Source organism: Anabas testudineus, chromosome 21 (genome assembly GCF_900324465.2).
Source record: "Anabas testudineus chromosome 21, fAnaTes1.2, whole genome shotgun sequence".
In the NCBI taxonomy this organism is placed as follows: Eukaryota; Metazoa; Chordata; class Actinopteri; order Anabantiformes; family Anabantidae; genus Anabas; species Anabas testudineus.
In genome coordinates this window covers 23,836,412-23,850,199 of record NC_046629.1, presented here as the reverse complement: position 1 = coordinate 23,850,199, position 13,788 = coordinate 23,836,412, and the positions used below count along the sequence as shown (strand labels likewise).

Here is a 13,788-nt window from a genome sequence, read left to right as displayed (position 1 = left end):
GGTTTGTCTCCATCTCCCAGCCTTTAGTTTAACACCTGCTCGACATCCACGGAGTGACCTCTGGAATGGGGTGATATACCCCAGGTTTGCTTTGTTGTAATAAAAAGGAGGTCATCTCCTGTGTAGATTGTTCTTCCCACAGCAATATCCACAGGCGATGAAGCAAAATATAACACTAGATATAAGGATATGCATATGCATGCAGTAACTGTGTCTTGTAGCACGTCATTTCATTCCAGTAGAGCACGGTGAAAGCTGACAGACAGAAGAAATTAGGATATTGTAGCTGCGTTGCCGGGACGTGATGTTCTGGGTAAATAACCTGCTACTTCTGTGGCGAGCTCAAACGTCAACACTGGTGGATGATACATGAAGGTGTGATTGCGTGTGTCACTTTGCTGCCAGTGTGTGAGATTACACACTTTACATATTCTTAATGTGACACATAGGAGACGACTGTATGACTTCACTGGGACAACACGGCTCACCGTTTTTTCTTTGGGTGTCATTTTAGGTGTTCCAGCTGTTTTTGTGGCCGTATGGGGAATCGTCAGAGCAATGCTAGCAGATGCAAGGTAAGAGGGCGAGTCGTGCTTTCGACTATTTGCAGGTCTTCAGAAAAATTATATAACACACGGCACAAATACATCACAGACATCCCGAGATTTGAAAGAAAAAGGTCAACAAGTTTAACAGACAAACTTGAAAATAAACATCAATGTAGACATAAGAAGACATACAGTAATTAGTGCTTAATTGCGGCAACCTTTAAATCATCAGTGGAATCTGATTGAACATGCCTACTTGTCTGTAAATGTTTTCTTGTAAAAGTTGTCATGTCAGGTACGTTTCATGCCAAACGTATCTGGTCGTTTAAAGCAAACGTGTGAACTGAGCTGAAGCAGGGGGCATGTGATGCAGCAGCCACGGGCTCACCGCTCTAAAAGTTCCCATGTTGGGCTCAGTCACGCAGTAGAGTCTTAACTGCTGCCAAGAGGTCTTTGTGCAGCAAAAAGCACCAGCGGGGAAGTGTGGCGTCTTTGTATTGTAGTTGATTCTACCCCCTTTATACCGTGTTAGTACAGGGCCCCCGACGCTCAAAGCTGCTCAGGCTGCCAGGTTCCTGACAGCCTGTTGGCTTTTGTCTGTTTCCTTTGCTGTTTCTCGGAGTGATTAAAGTCCAGATCAGAGTGTTGGAATGAGGGAAAAGTCAAGTTTGGTGTCTTCAAACGTGCTGGAGTTTTTTAATATTTTGGTGAATCTTCCTAATGAAATTATTATTTCTGTTGGTTGTTTGGCCTTTTTTCAAAAGCAGCCTTGTTTGTTTCTGCTTGTGTTGTAGCCAGCTTCTCTGTCTGCTTAGTTACAGTAATAATGGCAGGTCACACATAGCTTTCACACATGTGTGTGGGTTGATGTGGCTTGAATGTGGAGGCTGTGGCTCTGGCTGTATTTGGCATCCAACATGAATTTCAAACTGTTCATTTGACTTCTTTGGAGTCCTGCCCTGTTTAGTCACTTCTTTATCCTTTATCCGACTTGCTCTGACCATGGTTTTGTTTATTTATTTATTTAGATGGCTCCCCATTAGGAGCTACCTATGTAGTGGCTATTCTTTCTGAGGTTCTGAAACACTGGAACAGCAGTTGTGTTCCTTAATATCAGCAGGTCACTTTTTAATGAGAAATCCACACGGCACGATTAGCACACCTCACTGTCTGTACACATTTGTCTCAGTTCTTTCCTTACGTCTTTCTTGCATCTCCATACAGCCTATAGGCGCCCACTACATTACAAGTCTTTGACCACTCCGCCACTGGAGCTATCCATTAAACCGAGGAGTAAGCCAGCTCCAATCAGACACAGTTTGCAGTCGGCTTTCTCAGAGATGTTAGATGAGGTTGACAACAGGTCTCCAGTTACATTTATTCACGTCAAATTGAGAAAACCAGACAGTGTTCTATGTAAATACCAACAAATGTTGAAGCTGAAAAATGTGTTTTTAAAAAAATATTTACCCATTTTGAATTTTAAAAACACGTTTAAAGAAGAAGTTGGATCAGGGTTATGTTTCCACTGTGCTGCATCACTTCTTCTTTTAAAAACACCCTGTATGTATTGAAACTGAGGAGACTAGTTGCTTTAGTTTTGAAAGTTTGTTATTTTTTGTCGTTGTTGCTTCATAAAGGATTTCAGCTGCAATTTGCTGTGTTTGTTCACTTATTAATGCACCAAATATTTTCAGTGGGCAACAGGTCTAGACTACAGTTTACCACTCTTTTAGTACAGAGCCAAGCTGTTGGAATACTCACACAATGTGGTATGGCCTTATCTTTCTAAAAAAGCAAGGTCTTCCCTGAAAAAAGGCGTCGTCTGAATGGCAGCATGTGCTGCTTCAAAACCTGTGTATATTGTTCAGCATTAAAATGATAAAAGTGACATCTGCTTCGCAGATGAGCAGGTTACCTGTGCTGTGTGCACTAATGCACCCTCATACCATCAAAGATGCTGGCTTTGAGCTGTGTGCCGATAAGAAGCAGGAGGGTCCCTTTCTTTAGCTCAGGGAACGGAGGGCATCCATCATTTCTAAGAAGCATTTTTCTCTCACCAGACCAAGAGGCTGTTCCACTTCACCTAATGGCGTTCGTGGTCATATGCCCAAGTCAGCATGGGTACATGAGGTTTCATGCCCTTGGAGAATGCCCACATGTAGATCTGTGTGCAGCCCAAAAGTGTTTTAAAGTTTTAAAAAGTTCCTAAGCATTTCCATTTCACAGTTGAGCAGCCTCAGGCAACATTCAGCTTTTACATCACTTTGATACAAAGATGTCCAAATGTCCTTCAAGGTGTAAGTTACTTCAAAAAGGGAGGTGTGAATAATGTGAATAACGGTATTAGAAGCCTTTTAGTGAAGCTAAGATAGAGATGAGTTGGTAATCATTTTGTTTTCTCAGTATTGCCTTTTTCTTTGTATTAAAACTCTTAATTTATACAAAAAAGGGCCAGTTGGAGTGTGAACAATCAAACCCAGAGTACTAATGAAATTAGTTTGTTAACCTGAAACTGTGCAGAACTTCATATTTTGTACTGTAGTATTTAGACTAGCATGTCAAATTCACAAAATGTGGACATAAAGGTGAGTTTAAATAGAATAAGACAGGAACTTTTTCTTAAAACATCAGGACTCTGACTGCATTCTCATTCATAATTACACCGACCCAATTAGATCACAATTTGGATCTGACTTGGGCTACATTCAGTTCTCCTGAACCGAGAGTACCGGTGAAGGCCTCTAGACCTCCGGTTTCCTTCCCAGTGTAGAACTAAAAAAGGAAAGACCTAAGATCACAGACTGAGACAAAACAGACATAGATTGTGAAAGTGCGGGATGACCTGAGTCTGAACTAACAGTCCCTCAGCATAACCCTGCAACTCTACAAAAGAAAATCTATACCCATGTTGCAGAGGATGGGTATTATATTGCTGTTATCCAATGCACATTTATTCAGATCCATATTATTAGGGAGCCCTTCTCATATTAAAACAGTAACAGACTCATGTATGAACTTGGATCCGAGTGTGTATCCTGGACCCACATGTAATCAGAATCACACTCAAATCTGAAAAAGAAGATCTCTTATCTCCCGGTGGACAGACTCATCCAGAGTTATCTGAGCTGAACGAGTCTGTGCCAAGTGTGGGCTAGGACATCGTGGTGGTGGCTTATTGGAAAATGTATATGGACATGTAATGTAATTCAAATCTTATTATGGTATACATCTTTAGACTTCAACCAAACCTTTTTGAAACTCAGATGTGTGTGAGTGTAGATTCTGTTCTTATCTAAGAACAAATCATTGGTGTTTTGTCAGAATGTTTGTCAGTAGGTTTGAAGACGAAATGTATTAATAACACCTCATTAATATTAATTCTGTGCTCAATCACAACCTGCACAGTATATCGACATTTTTTGAGCCTTGGTATTTATTTGATGCACTGGATCATCACCTCACGTGTGTACAGTAGCATTGTCTCTATTCAAACAGCCATAGTCTTGGGGTAATTACAGTATTTATCTGTAAACAACTGTGAGTGCCCTGTGTAAGAGAAATGGTGTGCTGTTATTCACCTGGCAACACAGCAGAGATCAATTTACAGTCAGTGACCTACTCAGTCAGTTTACACTGTGTGAAAAATAGAAAGTCTGTAAATTGAAAATGAGATGCATTGAAACCACGCTGCAATTCCAAGTATGTTATGAATCATGTTCAGTTGTACTCTCGTTGCTGACACTGGCAGAGTAGAGTTGATATATGTGGTCATTCTTGTGGGAATAGGTGGTGGTAGATCTAAATGATCAGTAATTGTAGTGAACTGCATGATGCAAACACATCTGACATTTTAAGTGGAATACTGCAGGCGAGGTATTTAAAGCTAACATAATTTAAATCATCCAATTAAGCATCTATTCCACTCCACCTCTTCATTTGAACAATAGCATTCCTGAAGGTTGAGGAGGGTTTCTGTGTGTAAAGTGCTATAACGCCTTGCTTTTATGCCATTTAGCCCACATCAAACTTACGGCAGTGGTTCTCTCATGGAGACGAGGCCAAGCCAAACTCATTTACACATCAGTGAAAACGAGCTTTAGTGTGACATCCAGGTAAAATAGATCAAATGGCCCCAACTTGTCATATGTGTCTGATGCAATGCAGATAATTTTAGCCAAATAAAAATAAGAGAAAAAGATCGTTTTACTTTGGCCTCAGGCGAAAGAAAAGGTAATTAAAAATGTCAACTTCTGCTTTTCCTTATGTCTGCTGTAATTTTACATTCTTTAGAGAAACCAAAACTTTTGTAACAGATTAAATAATTTCTAACCAAAATGTAATACCTAGCCCTTCCTTTTCTTTTTCACACTGAGCACTTCATCTGGTGCCAGTTTAATTCTCACTCTGTCTACTCCTTCTGTGCACCTCTAACACTGTATCTTTTGAATTACTAATACAGTATAACCCATCTTCTTTGCTCTGCTCTTAGTTTTTCCAGCCTTCTTAATATAATTCTCTCCTCTCCTTTGAATTTGTGTCAACTGCAGGTGTTGGGAGTTAAGTGCAGGGAACATCAAGTGGATCTATCAAGTTCCTATCTTGACAGCCATTGGGGTAAGAGAGTGGGTGAAATACAAAGTTTGCTATTTTATTTTAAGTGTGAATGCAACTTGAAGAAGAGAGTTTGAGTAACTCTTACCTACACATGTGCCCTTGATTTCTTAATACTTCACTAACATAGTACAACAGTGCTTGAAAGTTTCTGAACTCTTTTTCTCAGCTTTTCTGATTCTGATTCTGATTTTCACGTCCTAACAATGGATAAGGAGAATCCAATTAGACAAACGAGACAAATACATTACACATATTCATTTATTTATTGCATATCTTAAATACTAAGCAAAAGTAGCTGAAATGTGAACTAAAGCTGTTACTGAAATGGCAAAGAAATCGTGCATGGTAACCCCAAAATAAGCAGTGAATAGGCATGCTCAGGGCAAGTTCCTTCCAGTGCATCAGCCAATATCTTTGTAATTCTTTAATGCCATTCAGAATCACAACATAAGAACTAAGCTACTGAAAACCTGCTTAATAAATACCTGAATCTGATAAAATATCCTGCTAATGCCCGGCTGTAAATCTCAAAGTTAACTAAACAACAGCAACCAACAGAAGAGCATTTATTTACAGTTGCTATATGAAGCCTGCTACCTGTGCTGACCGCCAGATGTTGAGCTAGTGACTAAACCTCCGTTGACATGAGTTGACTTGCCTTGTCTTGTTATTTTGGGACTTTAAATCTTGACTCCTTGATATTAACTCTGATCTTGACACAGGTTTGTACAAATGTGTGGCTTGAACATGAGATTTCTGAAGACCTTAGAATGGAAATAGGAGGAGCTGTAAGACATGTGATTGTCACATCTGCTTACAAACCCACTTCCTTTGTCCACCTAACAAGCCGATTCAGGCCAGATGGGAAGTGAGACTACTCTGAAGGATAAACTTTCTGCAGACTGAAGCTGCTACTTGGATGAGTAGTCCAAAGTCCAGCTGCCAAGAGTCAGCTTCTAGATAACCTTACCTAAATGAAACGTCACCCATAAATCTGACAGTAGCATGTATTTGGGTCACAGAGATAACTACTGGTTTTCGAATATTTAATCTGCAGGAAATGAGAGTGACCACGATACATGGTGTCAGGGAACAATATTTATCTCTCTGCAACTTCAAAAGCAGATACTGCTCTGACACCACCCCTGTCGTTCAGATTGAAAGTTCATTGTGATTGAACCGCTCTCCTCTGATTGAGGTGGTTACATGATGCATTTGTATATTGATTGGGCTCTTTTTCTAATTATTAGTGATATATTAGAGTCCAAGTAAACACAGCTATTTCCTCCTATGCACAGAAGCATCGGGTGTCAGATACAGATATATTACTGATACTGGTAGAGACATACTGTTGGTTATTTAACAAGGTGATCTGGACAAATAATCACTAATGCCCAATTTACAACCAACGTGCAATCAAAACATGCCATTAGCTTCCTTGATGACCTTTATTACAGTCGTAAAAACATACCTTATGATTTGGGAGGGGCCAAAAGATTCAGCAGAACAAAACCTTTAAATCCTAATTGACAAAATTTGCACATGGGTGTAGAGTCTCTTTAACAAAAGACTTTTACAGTAGTTATCGTTTTGTTCAACCTCCTCTCCATGTATTTCCAGGTTTCCATCTGATGCAGATGAATAAATGTTGAATGCAGAGAGTGAGCAAACAGTAATTTAAAGTGTTCCAAGGTGAAGTCGTTTGATTTTTATATCAGAAATTGCTTTAAAGTAACTAAAATGATAAAAACCGATGTGGAAATGAATCTGTAGTTTCGCAAAAGTGAAGGCAAGCAGACTTTTCTCAGGACAGTCATCAAGGCTTCAACAGCACAATACATACACACTGCACACGAGATTTAGGATTTAGACTCTTATGTGTAGTTTTACAGAGATCTTGTGGCCTTCATTTGCTTCTTTTCCTTTCGGCTGTTCCTTTTCAGAGGTCACCACAGCGAATCATCTCCCTCCATTTAACCCCTTCATTTAATGTGTCTTCTTCTCTCACACCCACTAACTTCTTACTCCTCTCTCACTACATCTATAAATCTCCTCTTTGGTCTTCCTCCACACCTCCTCCCTGGCAGATCCACCCTCAGCATCTATTTACAGATATACTCCCAATCTCTGTCCAAACCAACACAGTCTGACCTCTGATTTTATCTCCTAAACATCTGACATGTGCTGTCCTTCTGATGTCCTCACTCCTGATCCTGTCCATCCTCGTCACTCCCAAAGAGAACCTCAACATCTTCAGCTCTGCTGTCTTTTTCAGTGCCACTGTCTCTAAGCCGTACATCACCACTGGCCTCACCACCGTCTTGAACACCTTTCCTTTCATTCTCTCTGATACTCCGTTATCACACAACACACCTGACACTTCTCTCCACCCGTTCCATCCTTCTTGCCCACACTTCTTCACCTCATTTCCACACTCTCTGTTGCTCTGAGCCGTTGAACCTATGTACTTAAGGTCCTGCACCTTCTTTACCTCTGCTCCCTGTAACCTCACCGCTCCACTTGGTTCCCTCTCAATCACACACATGTATTCTGTCTTGCTGGGTCTAACCTTCATTCTTCAGCTTTCCAGAGCACACCTCCACCTCTCTAGATTTTCCTCCACCTGCACCTGCCACAGATCACACCGTCATCTGTGAACATCATAGTCCGTGAAGAATTCCTGTCTAACCTGTCACCTGTCACACCTACAGCACACCTCACCTCTTACAGCACTCACATGTCCAGCACTACTCTAACACACTTCTCTGCCTCTCCAGACTTCCTCATACAATACCACAGCTCCTCTCTCGGCATCCTGTCATGCCCTTTCTCTAGATCTCCCTTTGCCCATCTTTGTACTTCTCCATCAGCATCCTCAGAGCAAATACTGCATCTGTTGTCCTTTTTCTAGGCATGAAACCATATTACTGCTCACGTGCATAGTAAGATAAGGAGACTGACAGTACCACTCAATCCAACTGTATTTTTAACCCAATTGTTTTTTTTAATTTGTCACGTGTTTGCATGGTTACTTATACATCAGTCAATCACAGCATTCACACCACTGACAGATAAGGTGAATAATATTGATTATGTGTCTCTCTTACTGTCAAGTAAAGGCACTATAATTGCCCTACCTTAGCATTTACATCTGTTTGCCACATTATTAGCATAAACACTGAGAAAGCTGAAGGTCTTTTCCTACACAGGTGCAAGATGCCAGAGGACTATACTTAACATTTACTGTTTTAATGAGAGGTTATAGTTTTGTTTAAATACCAAAAAGCATGTATTGTCATTGCGACACAGAGGTCCTGACCAAATGTTTAAGTACATTATCGGTGCCCACGCAGCAAAAACACCACCACAGCACCAGCTGCATGGTTAAAAGAGAGCAAGTGAAGCACAGGTTCAGGTTACAGCAACACATGGGAGGGAAATTAAGTGCAACTGAAGCAGGCTGTTGGATGGTCAGTGTATTTAAATCACAGCATACATGGAAACTAAAGTATGATTAATATAGGGTCAAAATTGGTGACTATAATGCAGCAGTACATTGTCAACTAGATCCAACTATGTAGACTTGCATCCTCTGCAAAATCAGAAAATTCTCCAAATCCCTCACGTCAACTGCAACAGGACTAACTTAAATACAGATCACAGAACACAAACAGCTGCTAAAAACAACACACGTGTTATCACTTGAGCCAGCTGAGACATGCCACCGGACAGAAGACACAAAACCAGGAAAACAACAAACTAGAAACTTCCGGGGACACTGCCTCTGCTGGTCGGAGGTGGGAACTGTAACAAGAAAACTATATTGATATGGCTTTAAATACATGTATAGCTCTGAGGATGCACCGGTACTGTAAACAATCTGCAGCATGTCCTCCAAGTTGTGTTTCCTTTTGGCTTTTTGTATATATTTAGAAGAAGCAATTACTGAATAAAATGTGCACTGGACTCTTTTACTAGTGCAAAGACGACTTCCGTTTCCGCTTCTCGGAGGACGCCCGTGTGTTTTTTCGTCTGAGAACAACAGCGGGATTTTTAAACTCTACACAACATTTCTTCTACATTTCTACAACTCAGGTACGTTTAAGATGACTAATATTCAGCTTGTTCAGTGTGTGGAGTGCAGGATGTTTAGACCGTCTTCCTCCGTCGTTAGCGACAATTTTACCTGTGACAGGTGTGTGCTAGTTAGCACTCTGACGGAGAAGATATCAGCGTTAGAGGAGCGCATCCAGACTTTAGAGAGGGTTAGAGAGAGTGAGAGTAGTGTTATTTCTTTAGAAGACAGTCTGGGTGCCGCGGGCGGAGATAGCCAGTCCCCGACTCCGGCATTAGAGCCCTCACAGCGGGGCGAGTGGGTGACGACTCGGCGGCATACTCGCGCAGCCAAAGCTAAGGCTAAGGCTAAAGCTAGCCCACCGGAGCACACCACCCCCGCGCTTCACGTGTCCAACAGGTTTGCCCCCCTCAGTGATTCACCCGCTGAGAAACCTGGAAGAACTCTGGTTATAGGAGACTCGATCATGAGACACGTGAAACTAGCCAGACCTTTAGGGGCTCCAGCGGCTGTGGTCAGGTGTATCCCGGGGGCCAGGGTACCGGACATTGAAGGTAATCTTAGGGCCTTAGGACAGCATAGCTTTTCAAAGATAGTGGTACATGCTGGAGCTAACGATATACGCCTTCGTCAGTCTGAGGTTACCAAGAATAACTTTAAAGAGGTGTTTAAATTAGCGAAGGCGATGTCCGAAGTGGTAATCTTCTCTGGCCCCCTCCCAATGAGACGAGGTGACATAACCTACAGCAGGTTATGGTCGCTGAACCGCTGGATGTCCAGGTGGTGCTCCGAAAACAACGTGGGCTTCATAGATAATTGGAGTACCTTTGAGGGCAAACCTGGCCTGTTAGGGCGGGACGGTGTCCATCCCACTCGGGAAGGTGCTGCTCTCATTTCTTGCAGTATAGCTCATAGTCTAAGATCAGGCCTAGCTAGTCGCTGACTACCCAGAGTCCAGGCCAGGGAGCAGACAAACAGGCTAAACCAAGTGTCTGCTAGCTGCACAGAGTCGTCACTCAGGGTTCAACATATTGAGACTGTGTCTGTTCCTCGAGCTAAACAAAAAGCTAGAAAAACCCAGAAAGTCTGTTTTAATAATTTAATTAACATAGTGACCTCAAATTCAGAGCACACTGATTGTGCAGCCAGCACCTCTGATCTGAAGTTAGGACTGTTAAATATTAGATCTCTTACATCTAAAGCTCTTACTGTTAATGAAACTATCACAGATCAGGAGTTTGATATACTCTGTTTAACAGAAACCTGGATTAAACAGGACGAGTATGTAGCTTTAAATGAAGCAACTCCTCCTGGATACAGCTACATTCACCAGCCTCGTCTGACTGGTAGAGGAGGAGGTGTCGCAGTTATTTATAATGATAAACTGACTATCGTACAAAAGCATGTACACAAATTTAAAGCTTTTGAATGTCTTTATAGTAACATAACAAGTATAGATACAAATATAAAGTCTGCTCAGCCGATCCCGCTAATTATCATTTACAGACCCCCAGGGCCCTACTCTGAATTTCTTTGTGAATTTGCAGATTTCCTTTCTAACCTAGTTGTTTCTGTAGACAAAGCGTTAATTGCTGGAGATTTTAATATTCACTTTGAGAATCCAGAAGACCCTCTGAGAACAGCATTTATGTCCATATTGGACTCGCTAGGAGTAGATCAGTGTGTAGTAGGACCCACTCATAAAGCGGGTCACACCTTAGATTTAATAATATCATTCGGTTTAAGTATAAGAAATTTACTTACGCTCCCACTGTCTGAAGTTATCTCAGACCACTATCTTGTTTCAACTACAGTGTGTCATATTAACAATGTATACTCAGCGCCGCGCTATCGCATTAAACGTACATTTACATCAACTACCGCACAGAGCTTTATTAGTAATCTTCCAGAGTTATCAACTTTGATTGGATCACCGTCTGACACCACAGAACTAGACCAGGCGACTGAATATCTCGAGTCGTCATTACATTATACCTTAGATAAAGTAGCTCCAGTTAAAAGAAAAGTCATTAGAGATAAGAAACTTGCTCCTTGGTATAACGATGACACGCGCGTCTTAAAACAGACTACTCGAAAGTTAGAACGTAAATGGCGCCAAACTAAACTGTTAGTATTCCAGATAGCGTGGAAGGAGAGCATCCTGAACTATAAAAAAGCTCTTAGTGCAGCTAGATCAACGTATCTCTCCACTCTCATAGAAAACAACAAAAACAACCCTAGATTTTTATTTAATACAGTAGCCAAATTAACTAGAAAGAAGACCACTGCAGACATCTCCACAACAACGTTGTGCAGTAGTGAGGACTTCATGAACTTTTTCAATAACAAAATTGTAAATATAAGGCAGAAAATTCAAGCTTTAAAACCAGACAATTTAGTTGACGCAGGTGACGAGCTAACCTCAGCAGATCAGTACCTAGATTACTTTACTCCTCTTGAAGAGAATGAACTAATTTCACTCATCTCTTCTGCAAAATCTTCAACCTGTACATTAGACCCTATACCGACACACTTTCTAAAACAGATAGTGCCAGAAATAATAGAACCCCTGCTGACAATCATAAATTCCTCACTCAGCTGTGGGTATGTCCCAAAGTGTTTTAAATTAGCAGTTATTAAACCGCTAATCAAGAAACCTGATCTCGACCCTTGTCAGCTGTCAAATTACAGGCCGATATCAAACCTCCCCTTTATCTCAAAGATTCTCGAAAAGATAGTAGCTGGGCAGCTATCCTCGTATCTTCATAGAAATAACATACATGAACTCTATCAGTCAGGATTTAGGCCTCATCACAGCACAGAGACGGCCCTTGTTAAAGTAGTAAATGACCTCCTATTGGCCTCTGATCAGGGTAGTGTCTCTATGCTTGTGCTACTCGATCTCAGTGCAGCTTTCGACACTATTGACCATAGCATTCTCCTTCACAGACTAGAAAATGTTGTTGGAATTAAGGGAACAGCCCTCTCCTGGCTTAGGTCCTATTTGACTGATCGTTATCAGTATGTAGATCTAAATGGCGACTACTCCACATGCTCTCCAGTGGAGTTTGGTGTTCCACAGGGTTCAGTTTTAGGCCCCCTGCTTTTTTCCCTCTACATGCTTCCTCTGGGCAACATTATCCGTAAACATGGTATTAACTTTCATTGTTATGCTGACGACACACAGTTATATGTTTCATCAAAACCAGATGAGATCAAACTGCTTAATAAAGTTGAGCAATGTGTAAAGGATATACGAGACTGGATGCTAATTAACTTCCTTCTGCTAAATCCTGATAAGACAGAAGTACTAGTTATAGGATCATCTGCAGCTAGAAGCAAGATGTTAGACCACACCGTAACTCTAGATGGCCTTTCCGTTACATCTAGTGCAACAGTCAAAGACCTTGGTGTAATTCTAGATTCCAGTCTTTCATTTGAAGCTCATGTAGATAATGTCACCAGGACAGCTTTCTTTCACCTCAGAAATATTGCCAAGATAAGGAATATTTTGTCACTAAATGATGCAGAAAAATTAGTCCATGCTTTCATCACCTCTAGGTTGGACTACTGTAATGCCTTACTGTCTGGCTGTTCAGCCAGGTGCATAAACAAGCTTCAGTTAGTTCAGAATGCAGCAGCGAGAGTCCTCACTCGAACCAGAAGATACGATCACATCACGCCTATCTTATCTACACTTCATTGGCTCCCCGTGAAATTTCGCATTGATTTTAAAATACTACTTTTGACATTTAAAGCATTAAATGGTCTTGCGCCGCATTATCTAAGTGAACTGCTAGTGTCTTATGATCCACCACGCCTACTTCGCTCAAAGGATGCTGGCTGCCTGTCAGTACCTCGTATCCTAAAAACTACAGCTGGGGGCAGAGCTTTTTCTTACAAAGCCCCAAAGTTATGGAATAGCCTTCCAAATAGCGTTCGGGACTCAGACACAGTCTCAGTGTTTAAGTCTAGGCTGAAAACCTACCTATTTAGTCAAGCATTTGAGTAAATAGATCTGGGAAGGACTCATGGACGTAGAGCATTATGGTGAACTGGTATGTTTAGATGCTGTCTTCCCAACTCTCACTGATCACTCGGGTTTGTTGATGGTGAAGTGTTTGGTTGCTCTACATCCCAGTGCGCCCTCATGTCTGTGTTTTCTTCTGAACCCACCCTTTTAGTTAGGCTGTCATAATTAGTCCTGCCGGAGTCCCTGCTGCACTACACTAAATATACATTCACCTCAAACTTTATCTGACTGTGAATACATCTAACTGCAATCTCTCCTCTTCTCTCTCTTTCCCTCTCCCTCTCTCTTTTCCCTCTTCCTGTCTCTCTGTCGAGCTACACGTCATTCCACCCTTTGCCCTCTGGACCTGTCTGACTCGTCCTGATGCCCAACTTCTGGCTGGAGATCTCGTCGCCTGGATCCACCGTTTGCCCTTTGGGATGCGTTTGGAGACTGGATTGGTCACAAGCTACTATGATGTCGGTCCCGGCCTCGGCGGACGTCGGAAGCTGTTTCTTGGAGGTCTCGACTCAACG

At 41.6% G+C, this 13,788-nt stretch overlaps 1 protein-coding gene across 1 annotated transcript in view; it reads left to right on the top strand.

Annotated features, from left to right (window-relative positions):
* Window positions 1–13,788, top strand: part of pth2ra (parathyroid hormone 2 receptor a) — a 53,412-nt gene that overhangs the window by 23,036 nt on the left and 16,588 nt on the right. Inside the window, exons 8-9 of the mRNA XM_026376639.1 lie at window positions 515–575; window positions 5,099–5,165. Coding sequence (XP_026232424.1) covers window positions 515–575; window positions 5,099–5,165 — 128 coding nt within the window. The remainder of the gene's footprint in view (window positions 1–514; window positions 576–5,098; window positions 5,166–13,788) is intronic.